Source organism: Camelus dromedarius, chromosome 14, assembly GCF_036321535.1.
Source record: "Camelus dromedarius isolate mCamDro1 chromosome 14, mCamDro1.pat, whole genome shotgun sequence".
In the NCBI taxonomy this organism is placed as follows: Eukaryota; Metazoa; Chordata; class Mammalia; order Artiodactyla; family Camelidae; genus Camelus; species Camelus dromedarius.
The window spans coordinates 32,240,820-32,255,123 of NC_087449.1; the positions used below are offsets into that span (position 1 = coordinate 32,240,820).

Sequence of the window (14,304 nt, forward strand, 5' to 3'; positions counted from 1 at the left end):
CCAGCACAGTGCCTGGCACATACTCATTGCTAAGTAAATTCTGGTGGAGTAAATTAATAAGGTAATACATAAAACACACACCAAGTTTTTCAAGGCATTTTCAAGCCCTCTTCAAGTAACTGCATTTACTGACTCACCATTTATACCATTTGGGATAGGTTAGATTGTTCTTCAATAACAAACAACTCCAAAATATCAGCAGTTTAAAACAATGAAGTTTTATTTCTTGCTCATGTTACAAGTTCATCACAAATTGGCAGGGACACTCTGTTCGTTGTAGTCACTCAGGCCTCTGGGTTGACAGATCGAGCACCAATTCATATATTGTTGGTCACTATGTGCCAGAGGTAAAGAGCTCTGAACGGTCTCACAGTAGCAATTAAATCTTCTACCTGTAAGTGACACTTGTCACTTCTGCTCCCAATTCGTTGGCCAGAAGTGTCACACAGCCGTACCTAACTTCAAAGAAGGTTATGAGGTGCAATCCTACTATATGCCTAGAAAACAAGAGAGCTGAAATGCTTGGTGAGCAGTATTGATGACCACCACATTATCTGAAGGTGGGTAATGCGGCTGCATTTAGCTAGGTAGATAGAAAGAAAGAACAGTGTACACTAGTATCCCGCTTTTTACAGCTGAGGAAACTTGTGCACTAAGAGGTTGAGTTCCTTGCTCACACTAACCCACTATTAAGCAGGGAGCTAGGATTCTACTCTGTATCTGTCGGACTCTAACGCCTTTACCTGCTGCTTACCAGGAACTTCTCCTACCTTTGAACCTGCCTCTTCCTCATATCCTTGGAAACAAAGCACCAAGTAGCCTCAACTTAACCCATAGATTTTGATTTACTGTCTCTGTGTCACCAACAGAAGGTTAAATCAGACTTTGTAAACCACTGGTTTAAAAGGGGGGGGGAGCCATTTCTGAAGCCTGGATTACATTCTTTGTTTGTACTGTGTGGGTTTTCCCTCAAGGATCTTCCTCTCTCTTCATTGCTCTTTACTTTGAAATCTGATCCACTACACAGCCATGAAGAGATGCAGCGTGGCTCCAGAGAGGGGCTATCAAAGGAAGGAGGAGGAGCCTTGGCCTCATTTTCAATTTGGTGAACCTTTCTAATTCTTCCCCAAGGCTTGAGTTTGGTTAAAAAAAAAAGAAAAGACTTATGTTTATCCTAGGGAATACGTGTTTTCCATGCCCCCTTAGGAAATATCATGTGTTTTTATTTATTTTTTGCTAGACTCATCAAAATACTGTTGCACAAGAGACTTTGGATGTCCAAGGAGCTGTCTTTTAAAATAAATGTCTTTTATTTGCCTTTGGAAATAGCTAATCACATTTTATCAAGAGTCAGCAGCCTTCTCTCTTCAAAGGACTGGATTTGACAATGAACACAGTACAGATGGGGAGAGAGAAGGGTTATTTGCCATTCACCCTCTAATATTTATCAGGCATTTATATAAGATACCTAGGACTATACAATATGAAGATTTTGAAATGAAAACTTTAGGAAAATTATGGCTTATTTGAAAGTATTAGGAAAATTTGAGAACAAAAGGTAATTCTCACATCCTTGTACCTTGTTGGGAGAGGGTGGTGGTTAAAAATGAGAGTGCAGAGTCTTCAGGGTGTCCCATTATTCATATGTTAGATCTTGTTTGCCTATCTTCCCTATTTTTTGCTTTTAAAAATTCCTTTTTGTTTCTCTCTTTATTCCTTTTTGATTAAAAAAAGTCATCCCTTTGTTATGGCATTAATCTTGTGTTTCTTTGCTCTTGAGTTCCTTCTAGTTCAACCTTCATTTCTATAGTGATTTTTCTTTTCTTTTCTATTTCTTCCTGGTGTTCTATATCATAATCCTGAGTTTTTCTAGTACTAGTTATTGTTGTTCTTTCACATTTTGTATCATTTTCTTAATTTTATTCCATTTTGGAGGATTAGGTTATAGTTCCGTCTATTTAGTGTGTGTGTCTTTCTGGTATGCCTTTGTAGTCTATAGGGATGCTTTTTTTTGACATAAGCTAAGAAACATAAAGTGACTTTCCCAAGATCAAACAGCTAAGTGGTAGAGCAGGTGTTCACACCCATGTTTATTTAACTCCAAAGCCTATAACTTTTTACTAATAATATTTATCATATATTGAAAGTCTACTGTGTGGCAGACAAAATCTCATTTAATACAGCATCTTGAACTTTTTTTTTTTATTACTGATGAAGAAACTAAGGCTCAGAGAGCAACTACAGATGGTTGTGGGCACTTGAGGGGGTTTCAATAGCTGCAGGGTACTAGCTCCTTCATTCTTGCTCAACAGTCATGGTGTGGTTATAAAAGCAGCAGTGGAAATAACCCCAGCAGCTCAGCACTGCATGTGGGCTAATGAGCACTAAGGCAGAGGGAATAGCATCTTCCTTATATTTGGGTAATAAATCCTTTCTCCTTTTTGCAACTACAAACCTGTTCTTTCTCCCCTATGCTCTTTTAGCCCTTCCAATACTTTTGTTATCCATTCTCTGAATTAAATCCCTCTTTGATATAAATCACAAAGTCTTTTGTACTGAATCAGACACTCTCTGATGCAGTTACTTGCTTCCATTCATTCATTCATTCTTTTGTTAATTTAGCAAACACTTATTGACTACCTACTAATAATATGGGTATTTTGGAAACAATGATTAACAAGATAGACAAAGTCCCTACTCTCATGAAGACTGTAGACTACTGGGAAGACAGATAATAAATAAGTAGTTACACAGGATGATTTCAGATTGTGATAAGTCTATAAAAATAGAAGTGGGTTAAACAATAAATGTCTCTCTTGTATAAATGAACTCAAGAGGTAAAGACAGGTAGCTCAAGAACGTATGATTGCTCCAAGTAATTGTCTCCTTTTATCTCAGTAATTGATTTTGTCTAGAGTGTGACCCTCTTCCTGTGGTTCAATATGGCAGGAAACACAACCAAGTTCCATACAGCTGGATGGAGGAAGGGATTAAGAAGGGGCAAAGAAAGTGTACTAGCTCTCTTTTAAGGGTCATTTTTAGGAAGCTATCATGCAATACTTTGATGATATTTTATTGGCCTGAACTCCACCACCTGGCTCCCCTTAGTTGCAAGAGAGCCTGGGAAATGTAGCCACATGCCCAGTTATAAATGGGGGCTAGGAGTTCTACTACAAAAAAGAAGGGGAGCATAGTTACTGGCATAGACAACTACTAGTCTTTACCAAAGGAACTAAACAAGGTGATCTGATCACAAATAACCGGAGGTGTGTTTATGGATACTTATTTTAAATAGTTCTTTATAATCTTTCTCCACCACCAGATAGGTTTCTTCGTGGCAGAGACTTGATCTACCTTTGAATTTCCAGTCCTGCAATACCTCAGATTTGATTGATATTAAATATTTTTGGAAGTGAATATGATGTAATCTTAAAACAACCCAGGAAACCATGTTTAGCAGACACTGCAGAGCAATACATGTGATCACAATTTCTCTCACTAGGCTGAGTTTCTTTAGAGTCAGTAAATCACTGAATCTGTCTTTCTAGAGTACTGAATGTGGTATGTAATTGAGTATTAAAAGGTGTTAGCAATATGCCTCCAGGGAGCTCACTGGGGCCTAATGCAATCAGAGAAGGATTCATTAAGTGGGACTTAGGTTGGTGAAAAGCCTTTTTTAACTCACTGGCAGGAAATTAATGACAACCAATATTTGTACAGCATTTTATTACATATTCACAACATCCTAGGATGCCATCTTCATTTTATCCTAATTTTATAGATGAAAAAACGGAGGCTCAGGGAGGGTCAAGATATTCCACTTAGCAAGTTGGCAGAGTTGGAACTAGAAAGCAGATTTTATGAAACCAAATGCAGCTACAGGGAAAGAGATTTTTTCATTTCAGTAAAATTAGTACTTTTGTGGACACGACCACAACATGCTTTGATTTCTCTTTAAGGCGGTCGATAAAGTAAGACAGGTAGAAATGAAGGCATATCATCTTGCCAGGTCTTCCTAATTACAGAATTCTGATCAATCAACACTGAGTAATAGAGGCTTTATAAAAGACTACGATTCCCAGCATGCCACAAGGAGCGTCCGGGAAGACTTCGATTCCCAGCATGCTGTACACTGTAACTCCGAGTCCCAGAATGCAACGCTTCTCCTTTCTTCCAGAGGGTCGTCGAGACTTCAATTCCCAGCATGCAGCGCCGCCCCCAATTTCTGGCGCCTGGGTGGACCCTGCTTCGGAGAGACCTTTTGGACTCCAGAGGGAGGGCCCTGGAGTCTCAGCACCCTTTGGGGGTCGGGTCTGCGGGGCAATTCCGGCCCTTTGGGCCTGTCCAGACGAAACCCCGAAGGAATGTGTTGGGGCCTAGGCCAGGCTTCGCTCAGGCAGCGTTTGAGGCAGCCCCAAATGGGGGCCTTCGGGGGCCTTCCTCCCTTTGAACTGCGGTGGCGGGCGGGCTCACTGTATCCTGCACCCCTCAGAGTAGGGGCCGCCATCAGCATGGCCACGGCTGCGAGTCGGCCCTGCGCCAGCGGGTCGCGGGACATCTTGTGGCGCGTGAGTGCTGTGTGCACTGTTGAAGGCGCTCGGCTGCTGCCGGGGTCAGGCTGGGCTGGCGGGCGTTGGTCGCGCGTGCGCGCTGGGCGGGGGAGGGGCGGGCTCGAATGTAGCGTGGGGAACTCGTGGAGTGAGACTGGTTTCAGGGTTGTGGGGGGCACCCTGAATGGAAGCTGGTTACAGGGTGTGGATGTGCCAAAAGTCTCAAGTACAGATTTGTTACGGCGTGAGAGAGGGGTCCTGAGTGGAAGCTGGTCCAAGCGGGAGGGATGACCTGCACGGGAATTGGGGCAGGGAATGGGGAAGAGTTGTATGCAAAGATGGTGTACCTCCTAGTTGCAAAGTTTATAATAACTTGTTGATTACTTGGGCTAAGAAGCGGGAAAGAGTGTCCAGAGTCGGAAAGAATGGCATGGCCTTAGCAGAGACTGGACTCGGGGACTAGGTAAGCAGGACAGGTACTTTGTCAAGTTAGAGAATTGTATGCACTGTGGGACTGAGATGAGGTACTTCCTTGTTGAAGTTCAGTCAGCAGTTCTGCATCCATTCGTTGGACGGCAGAGAGAAATAGGAGTAAGATCTTTCTTAAGACAGTGCTTCTACCGCAGCGGCACTGCCATCTACCTGTATCCCAAGTTACTTAAGTCTTACCTGTGCTTTACCACCTGTATTATCAGTCATCGATGTCCTGTAGATTGTATCTCAGAAATGTGGCTGCATTTTTTTTTAACTTTCTCATTGCCACTGCCTTCATTTAAACACTGACTATAATGTTTGGCTTGAGCAGTCGAGATGGACTGCTTCCTGTTTGTCTCCTTTCTGGGTCTTGTCCCTTCTGATCCATCTTCATCATAGCCACCTTACAACCACAAGGGTGTTTTATCTCCCAAAATATAAATCTAATTGTCACTTTCGTGCTCTAATCCCCTCAGAATCTCTTCTTGAATCACTTATTCAACAGTAAATCTTGTGCCTCTTATATAGTAGGCACTGGTGATTCTGGCATGAATACAACGCAGTAGTGGCCCAATAAACAGTGCATATCTAATAATTGTAAACACAATTAGAGTATACAAATGTTTCCCATAGAATGTATAGCGCTTTCAGATTTTGACATATCAATCAAACCTAGAGAGACAAGTGTAAGTGCTGTGAAATACAGTTGTAAAACTAAGTAGACCTCCCTCACCCCCTAAAGTGTGATACTTAGTGTGACATCTGACTGAACTAATACAAGCATCAGTTCACTAATGTGACTAGATTCTGTACTGGTATGTAATGTTATTAATAGTAACCATTGGAGTCTATATATAGCTTCATGGACTGTGTGATCTGGGTGTAAATATTAGTGATTAACATTCTGTATGAAAAGATAGGATTTGCATAACTGAAATAACTGAAATAGTTTAACTGACTTCATGATTGAGTGGTTTTGTTTAATTATAGGTTTTGGGCTGGAGGATAGTTACAAGTATTGTCTGGTCTGTGCTGCTTCTGCCCATCTGTACCACGGTATTTGTAATCTTCAGCAGCATTGATTTATTTCATCCTATACAGTGGCTGTCTGGTAAGTGGTATTCAGTTTGGGGAAAACAAATTTACAGGACACATTTCTCAACATAAAAATTGTGTTATGGTTTAAACAATTTATTTTAATTACTGTATTGACAACAGCAGGACATTTACTTTGAGGTGCTCTTAAGGCATTCCCTTCCTAACATAGAACTTTTCACTACACAATAAGATTAGTAAACTTGTCAGAGACTATATACAATCACATGAACAGAAAGATCATTAGGAGACCACATAAATGAGAACTTAATTTTGTTTGTTTGTCTTTTCTTTTTAGCAGCTTCAGAAGACTGTCCTTTTAAGGAAGAGAAGTTCCTTTTTATCTCTTTAAAAATTGTAGATGGGTAGTGAGGGATAGCTCAGTGGTAGAGCACATGCTTAGCATACATGAGGTCCTGGGTTCAGGCTTTTTAGAAAACCTGTCTACAATTAAGAATACTTCATTTTTATATTGTGGCTAATGAGAAAAAAATGAGAACAGAGAAAAGGAGGAGTGACTAAGGAACATGGAGTTAAGTTCAAAGATTGAAGAGGAGGAAAAGATTGGAGCAGGCTAACGTTTCTCAAAATCCTCGGAGACAAAATAAAATTAATAAATTCATTAAACTATAACTACCAATTATTGCTACTAGTTATTGCTACTACTGTGTGCCAGGCACCATGCTAAGCACTTAAGTATATTACTTCCTATCCTTCCTTCAACCTTGTGTAATAATGGGGAATTATCCCTACTTAAATGAGGAAACTGAGTCTTAGGTTGTAAGTCTGGGCAGAGACACAGCTAGTGACCAGGATTTGAACATTGGTCTCTGACATCAGAGCCTATGTTTTTCCACTCTGCCATACTAGACTTAAAAAAATAAAAAGAAATGTTCCCAGAGTAGGTTTTGAAGTCTTTAAAAGTCTTGCCTGAGGCTAAGAAGCACAAATACTCTTGAAAATTCTTTTTCTTCCCCCCTCTCAACAACAGTAACAGTAAATTTCTTTTGCTTTGGAAAGTGGAAAGTATGTTGTTAATTTAATTTTTCTGAAGAAAATGCCAGTTTTCAAGGAGTTAGATCTTAGGTCTTTGGAGAGAGGTTGCTGCTAGAGAATTAAAGTGATTTAAGTTTTTTGTTGAGACTTTGCAATCACTTCTTGGGTGTGTCCCACAGGTCAGGTGAAATTAAGCCATAAGCCAGCACCAGGATGGCAAGTATTTCTGTAACCACCTTGCTTATGCCTGCTTCACTCATATGATCTTTGCTGTCTAGTTGGAACCTCAGAATATTCAATCTAGAGCCATTACTAATTGTTCAGAATTGGCACTTGAGATAAAAACTGTATGCCATTTCATGGCCAAGGTTTCTTTAATCCTAGTAACACTTTCTCTCCAGGTTGAGCTTGATTTATGCCATTTTCTCATCAGATGTTACTTGTCCTCTTCAACTTTTGCTTCACTAGTCTTTACAGGGACATTGTAGTCTTTCCTTACTTATTTCGTCACATGAAAACAATTCTTTCACTCTTTTAGCTCAATATAATGCTTGAGTTTAACTGTGGATGCTCAATAAATATTTTTCAATAATTTTGGTCAGTGAATTAAAATTTTCAAAATACTTGGTTTTGTTATGTCAGTCTATTCAACAAGCATGTGTTATTATTTTTCTCTTGTTCATGTTTTTAGGCACATGTTTTAAACTTTGTCATATTTTTTAAATGGAATATTAATTGTTGAACCACTCTAAAATGTGAATATATTAATATTTCAGAAGGATATCATGATTTTTTTTGTTTTTTATTCAGCTTATTTGGATAATTTATGGATTATGCTATTTCTAGAAGTGTTAAGTTTTTTAGCTATAGGGACTAATTGCATTTATTAAGAAGAGATATGAAAAATATTTACATTTTAAAAAGAAACTTTGTTGGTATATTACTAAATGTGGTACTTCTCTGTTTCACATAATGAAGTATGTTTGCATATGGTGTTATTTTGTCTGATGTTAACATCTGGGTCATCTGAAAGAAATTCTAGTATAATTTTAAAGGACCTGGAGCTTAGAATAACTCACACTAGTTCTTGAGTTGATGCCCTATAGGACCTGTCAGCAGTCTAGAAGTAAATTCTTAAAGAAAAGATAACTTTTAAAATTAAAATAATAGTTGTAGTTCAAGCCCCTTTTCTATTGTGGCGTACTAAATACGACTATATGACTGAATGAACTTACTAATTCATCTCTCTTGTGTTTTAGATTCCCTCAGTGATCTATATAGTTCCTATATAATCTTTTACCTTCTGCTGCTGTCAGTGGTAATAGTAATAATAAGTATTTTCAATGTGGAGTTCTATACAGGTGAGTTTTCAAATATTAACCATCTTCAAAATATCTGAATTTATTTTACTAAGGGCAGACTCAATGCATTTTGTATATGAGTATGTATATACTTTCTCTGTTTTTAAAAAATAATTGGAATTCTTAGGACAAATATTGTATGATTCCACTTATATTATGAGGTATCTAGAGTAGTCAAATTCATAGAGACACTAAGTAGAATGGTGTTTGCCGGGGGTGGAGGGAAGAGGGAACAGAGAATTGTTTAACGGGTCCAGGGGAAAATGGTAAAGTCTGGAGAAAGATGGTAGTGATGATTGCACAGCAGTGTGAGTGTACCTATGCCACAGAGCTATATACTTAAAATGGTTAAAATGGTAAACATTTTTAATGTGTATTTTATCATACACAAAAAATTGAGACATTTTAACAGTTCACGGCTGGTGTTAACTTTGTGATTCAGCAGATATAGTATAAAAATAACTACTTTATAGGATAGGAGACCAGGACCAGGTGGTTTCTAAGGTCCTTTTCAAATAGTACAGCCTGTAATTCTGTGATTTTCCAACAAAATTAAAATGATATGTTTTGCCTTGGGAGAATCACTTGTTAGATTTTAGAGCTTTTTATTTTTTTTTTCAGTTTCTCTCCTTACTCTTCCTGCCTTTTTGGATTCCTTGAGTCTGTCCTTAAGGTATAATAAGAAGCACTTTCTGTACTTCTTATTTTTACTATAACATCATTCCTCTTTTAAAGCTCTTTAGTAGTTCCTTATTAGGTATGGTATAAAATTTCAAATCATTCTCTGTTTTTTTTTAATACATCTTTTTTCTTTGCTTTCTTACTCCTGGGTGATGGGTCTCTTTTTCTGTTCAAGCTGTATACAGATCTCTTTGGTTTACAGCATGTCTTTTTTTCACACTGTCCAGTGTACCTGGGTCATCTAGATATAGATGCCAGACTAGGACTCTCCAGCTAGTCATTATTAACACCTGACTAGTCACTTTGGCTCATTCCTTCAACAAGCATTCTTTATAGGTTACTATAATAATACACTGGATAGTATGGGAGTATATAGGAGCACCATTTACCCCAGCATGGGGAGCTTCCTGGAGATGATGCTTGAACCATGCCTTGAAGGATGAGTTGTATTAAATAGACAAAAAAGGAAAATGGTGTTCTAGGGAGAAGGTACAGCATATAAAAAGGCTTAACGACATGAGAAGGTTTGTTTGGTATGTTCAGAGTATAAGTCAGTTGTGCCATCAGTAGGCCTCGTGGGGATTTCTGGTGGGGAGAGAAAGGTGATAGCAGCCTCTTCCCCAAATTGTAAAGCTCCTGACCTCTTTCCCTTCATGCTTAATTTTCCACCTCCCCGCAGTCTCTTTACTTGGAGTGTATTAAAAGAATACATACATAGATAGGCCAGGGAACCCTGTGCCACCTGTTTCCAAAGGTCAACATGCCACACTTGCCACCCCAGCTCACTTCCAGAAAACTTTTTTGGGGTATCAGAGAGGTATTAGAAATTCCCACCCAAGCATTTATTTTACTCTTCAGTGTTGTCATTACTTACCTAGTTTGTGGTTTATTTTTCACAGATGAATTATATGTTGACAATTTAAAATGTTGAAATAAAGATAACTTACTGGAGGGCAAGCAATATCTTAAAATTATTATTATTTATTCTTCTATGGCACTGGGAGAAGTGCCAGGATAGGCACTATTTGAGCTATCAGGAAATTTTAATTAAAAAAAATTGAAAAATGTTAATCATACTATCCTTAGGTTTCATCTCTCTAGATTCTTTGGTTTTTCTTTTTCTGTGTGCATCTGTATTCAGTCTTTTCAAATTATCTTAACTAAGAATTTTTAACAGAATTTTTTTTGTGGCGTGTTTTATATTGACTGTGGGTTTCTTCCTGCGGCAAAGGGTATCTGTGCAAGGATGAGAGGGAATAGTTTAGGTCCTCTAACTTCAGAAGCTACAGGTAGGTTATGAAGCCACAGTCGTGTGTTTTGTTTGCAGTCGTGCCTTCCATTCCCTGCTCCAGACTGGCACTGATCGGGAAGATCATTCATCCTCAGCAGCTCATGCACTCCTTTATTCACGCTGCAATGGGAATGATGATGGCTTGGTGTGCTGCAGTGATAACCAAGGGTCAATACAGTTTTCTTGTGGTTCCCTGCGCTGGTACTGAGAGGTAATAGTGAATATATTTTTCTAAGGGTCTTTGTTTAGTTATTAAGCCAAAAGTGACCTGTATACATTAATAGTTTATTGACATTCTTTACTTTCCAGACTTCTATAAAAAGTGCTTATTTATTTATGTCATATGTTTTTGATGTTTTATGTTTGTTGAATTCAGCAGTTTTTAAAAACCGTTTATTCTGTGCAGGTGCTATGCTGGATGCTGTTGGATTTTTTTTTTATAGTTTAAAAAAATATTTTTTTCTTTTTTTTTAAAGACCTTTTTGGGGGGTGGTAATTAGGTTTGTTTGTTTGTTTGTTTATAAACAAAAGTACTGGGGATTGAACCCAGGACCTCGTGCATGCTAAGCACACACTCTACCACTGAGCATTCTTTATACCCTCCCCCCACTGTTGCATTTACTAGAATAATTCACACATAGACTATAAGCTCCTTGAGAGCTGAGAACAGAAGAGGGAATTAAGACATGGACACAAACGGATGTAATAGGAGAAATAGAATGTAATAGGAAGAAAGTAAGATGTACAGATAAAACCTGTGGGAGTTCAGAGAGCAGGCAGGGATCCATACATGGCTTCTCAGAGGAGGTGGCATTTAGGTTGGGATTTGAAGGAAGGGTAGTATGAGAGAATAGAGAAAAAATTTTAAATAATTAAAACTACCTTCAGTAGAGTACCTTTATAATTTTGAAATATACGGTTCTTGAGCAGATGGCATTGATACAAATTTCAGGTTGATATTCTGACTTTAAAAATTAAAAAAAGATTACTGGAGTAATCTTAATTTCCTTATTATCCAGTGACTTTAAGACATTGTTCATAAGTACTACTGAATATTTGATTTCCTTTTGTCCCTCAGTTACTATTATATAAGGCAGGTTTTTTTCCTAATGTGTTAAATTTTTAGTGAAAGCATCCCCATGGGGGATCGCCTAGTTACAAGGGATGACACAAAGAGAAGCCCAAAGTTATGGCAGCTCTGTCAAGTCTATAGCCTTTATTTAGAGTTCTTCTCAGACCAGATGCAGTTTACCAACTTGTAAACACCATTGCTTACTGTCACAGGGGACATCCTTACCCTTTTCCAGAGGGACAGAACTAGAGAATTAAACTAAAGATCAAATTCTCATGCATCAGGGAAAAGGATTTTGTTAATCTTTTGCCGGTACTTAACCTAAAACAAACCATTTTGTTAGAATTTGAAGCATTTTTTAAGTAATTAAGTCAAAGCTTTGCCTTCAGTAGGTATTGTGCCTAAAATAGTGGTATATGTCCCTGACTTGAATTAATAACCTGAGTTTTTCCCTTCAGCTTAGGTAGCCCTGCTGTACAAACCTGCTTAAATGAGTATCACCTTTTTTTCCTGCTGGCTGGAGCATTTATGGGCTATAGCTATAGCCTCCTGTATTTTATTAACAACATGAACTATCTTCCATTTCCCATCATACAGGTAAGCCATCATTTGAGCATTACCTATGTCAGAATTTGGCAGAGTTAAAATTGCTTTGATATGTGGGTGTATAACTGGCCTCGTCTGATTAATTCAAGATTTGATCAGCAAAACTTAGGACTGAGACCCTCAGAATGCCATTTGGAGAGGACAGCTTTGTCTTCATGAGACTGCAGTGTATGTTTGAGAGCTGTGGTTGCCCTTCCTGCTGCCACTCTCAGAATACCACTTTGCTCCACTCTTTCCCTCCCTGCTAGGTAGTGGCAGTTGCTGTGACCTAGCAGGGCTGGGGGAGGATGATGATGACATTCATGCAGAGTACCTCTGTGCAGCTGCCAGCTTCTTTTTGAACCTAAGACCCTCATGAACTTGAGGATGTACAAGTAAGTATAGAATATGTCAGTTACTGTCTCAAATCCTTTTCAGAACAAGGCATTCTTTGAAATTATTAAATGAGATAAGATTTATAGAGCCTGGCACATAGTAAATATTTGAATAAGTAAATGTGTATAAATAGAACAGTTTTGACTGGTTTGAGTGGGATAGTTTAAACTATCTTTCACTTAGGTTTTTTTAAAATCTACTAATTTGGTAGGAACTCCAGACTCTCTGGAACTCAGAACCACCTCCTCTGGCAGGAGAGAGAAAGACGGGTTGAGATTTCTCCAGTGGCATCAAGGCTCTCCCTAGCCTGTTGCCACTATTCTTAACTGTGCTATTATTGGTTTCATCCCCACCCTATGCCACACTGAGGACTGAGATTTGGAGCAAAACTGTTAGAACAAGCCCCTTCTCACTAGCACCCAGTCCAGTAGGGAAAGAGGGATGTGTAAATAAGTGATGTCTCGTGAGACTGTAAGTATGAGAGTGACAGGTTAAAGTTCCCCTGGTTTAACTAAAGTTTTCACATGCCTTTTGCATCCTTGAGAACAATCTGATGAAAATTCACCCACTCTAAGGAGATAGTGCTCACGGAAAAGAATCTGGCCCTTACCTCCCTGTAGGCTGTGAGTGTATGAAAAGAGAGTCCTGTTTAGAAGTTCTTCATATCATATGAAGATGAATTAAAAGCAGAGTGTTAGCTTTGCCACCTCAAAATCTCACAAGGAGAAAAATCCCATACAGAAATATCCATGGGGAAACATCTTTGATCCACACAAAATTAAGAACATAGAGAATATAGAAGAAAAGAAAATACTGGAGAAAAATGAGATACTCCCAGTACCTTGTTCCTCCATGAACCTCAGTGGAAAGTAACCACCCATTTAACATCACAGATGTGTAAGAGAGTGAACATGAAGAGTCCAAGAATTGACAGTGCTGATAAATTATTGTTTCTGCTGTGTAATGTTGCATTTGTAAAATTTGACTACTAAATTTTTTGTAATTTCTTTTGATAAAATCTTAGATTCATTCTTGTGTATTCTTCTAGACCCTTTACTGTACATTTACTGTACATTTGTATATATAGTAGCTGTAACCTTATGTATTTTGTGGGGTGGGATTTTTGTAAATAGTTTTATATTGTACATATTATTCAGTAACTACTTTTTTCATTTAACAATATGAAAAATTAGATCTTCTTAAGAATCCAGTAATTTGAACAAATTTGCCATTAGTACATTAGGTTTTTTCTTTAAACTTGCCTGTGCTACAAAAACCAGTTCTATTTCCCTTATCAAATTCTTAATGACAGACTGACAGGGAAAAGCAGAACGCTGGCATGGAGTAGGGGACAAAGAAATGGATGAATGCCAAGATAGACTTGGCAAATTTTGGCCAACAAGACTATTTGAAAGTATTAAATGAAATGAGATTTATAGAGCCTGGCACATAGTAAATATTTGAATAAGTAAAGGATAACTTATAGCCAGATCACAGAAGAACCCAGCAGGGAATTGAAAAACACTTCAACTTGGGAGCAAAAAGAGGGTGTATTAGCAATTCTCTGCATAGCTGCTGAAATGCCTGCCTGCTTCGCTAGCCTCTTGGACCCTTGTGAGTAATGGTTGAGGTGAGAGCTGCAGTAGGAATAGTATAGGAACCACTCCCTTTTTATTGCGGGGTTGAGGTGAGGTGGTGGAGCACCCAGTGACTGCAGGAACAGTGCAGCTTCACATGTGGACTTTGAAGATACCTGAATAAACCAGACTACTTCAAGCTGTATGGTTAGTGATTAAGTATTCA

The 14,304-nt window shown here is 38.5% G+C and overlaps 1 protein-coding gene across 1 annotated transcript in view; it reads left to right on the forward strand.

Moving 5' to 3' along the window:
• Nucleotides 1-4,391: 4,391 nt before the first annotated feature.
• NDC1 (NDC1 transmembrane nucleoporin) overlaps nucleotides 4,392-14,304 on the forward strand; it is a 44,193-nt gene continuing 34,280 nt past the window's right edge. The window contains exons 1-5 of the mRNA XM_031465165.2: nucleotides 4,392-4,568; nucleotides 6,015-6,135; nucleotides 8,375-8,476; nucleotides 10,485-10,659; nucleotides 11,979-12,117. Of these exons, the coding sequence (XP_031321025.1) occupies nucleotides 4,419-4,568; nucleotides 6,015-6,135; nucleotides 8,375-8,476; nucleotides 10,485-10,659; nucleotides 11,979-12,117 (687 nt within the window). The 5' untranslated portion in view covers nucleotides 4,392-4,418. The remainder of the gene's footprint in view (nucleotides 4,569-6,014; nucleotides 6,136-8,374; nucleotides 8,477-10,484; nucleotides 10,660-11,978; nucleotides 12,118-14,304) is intronic.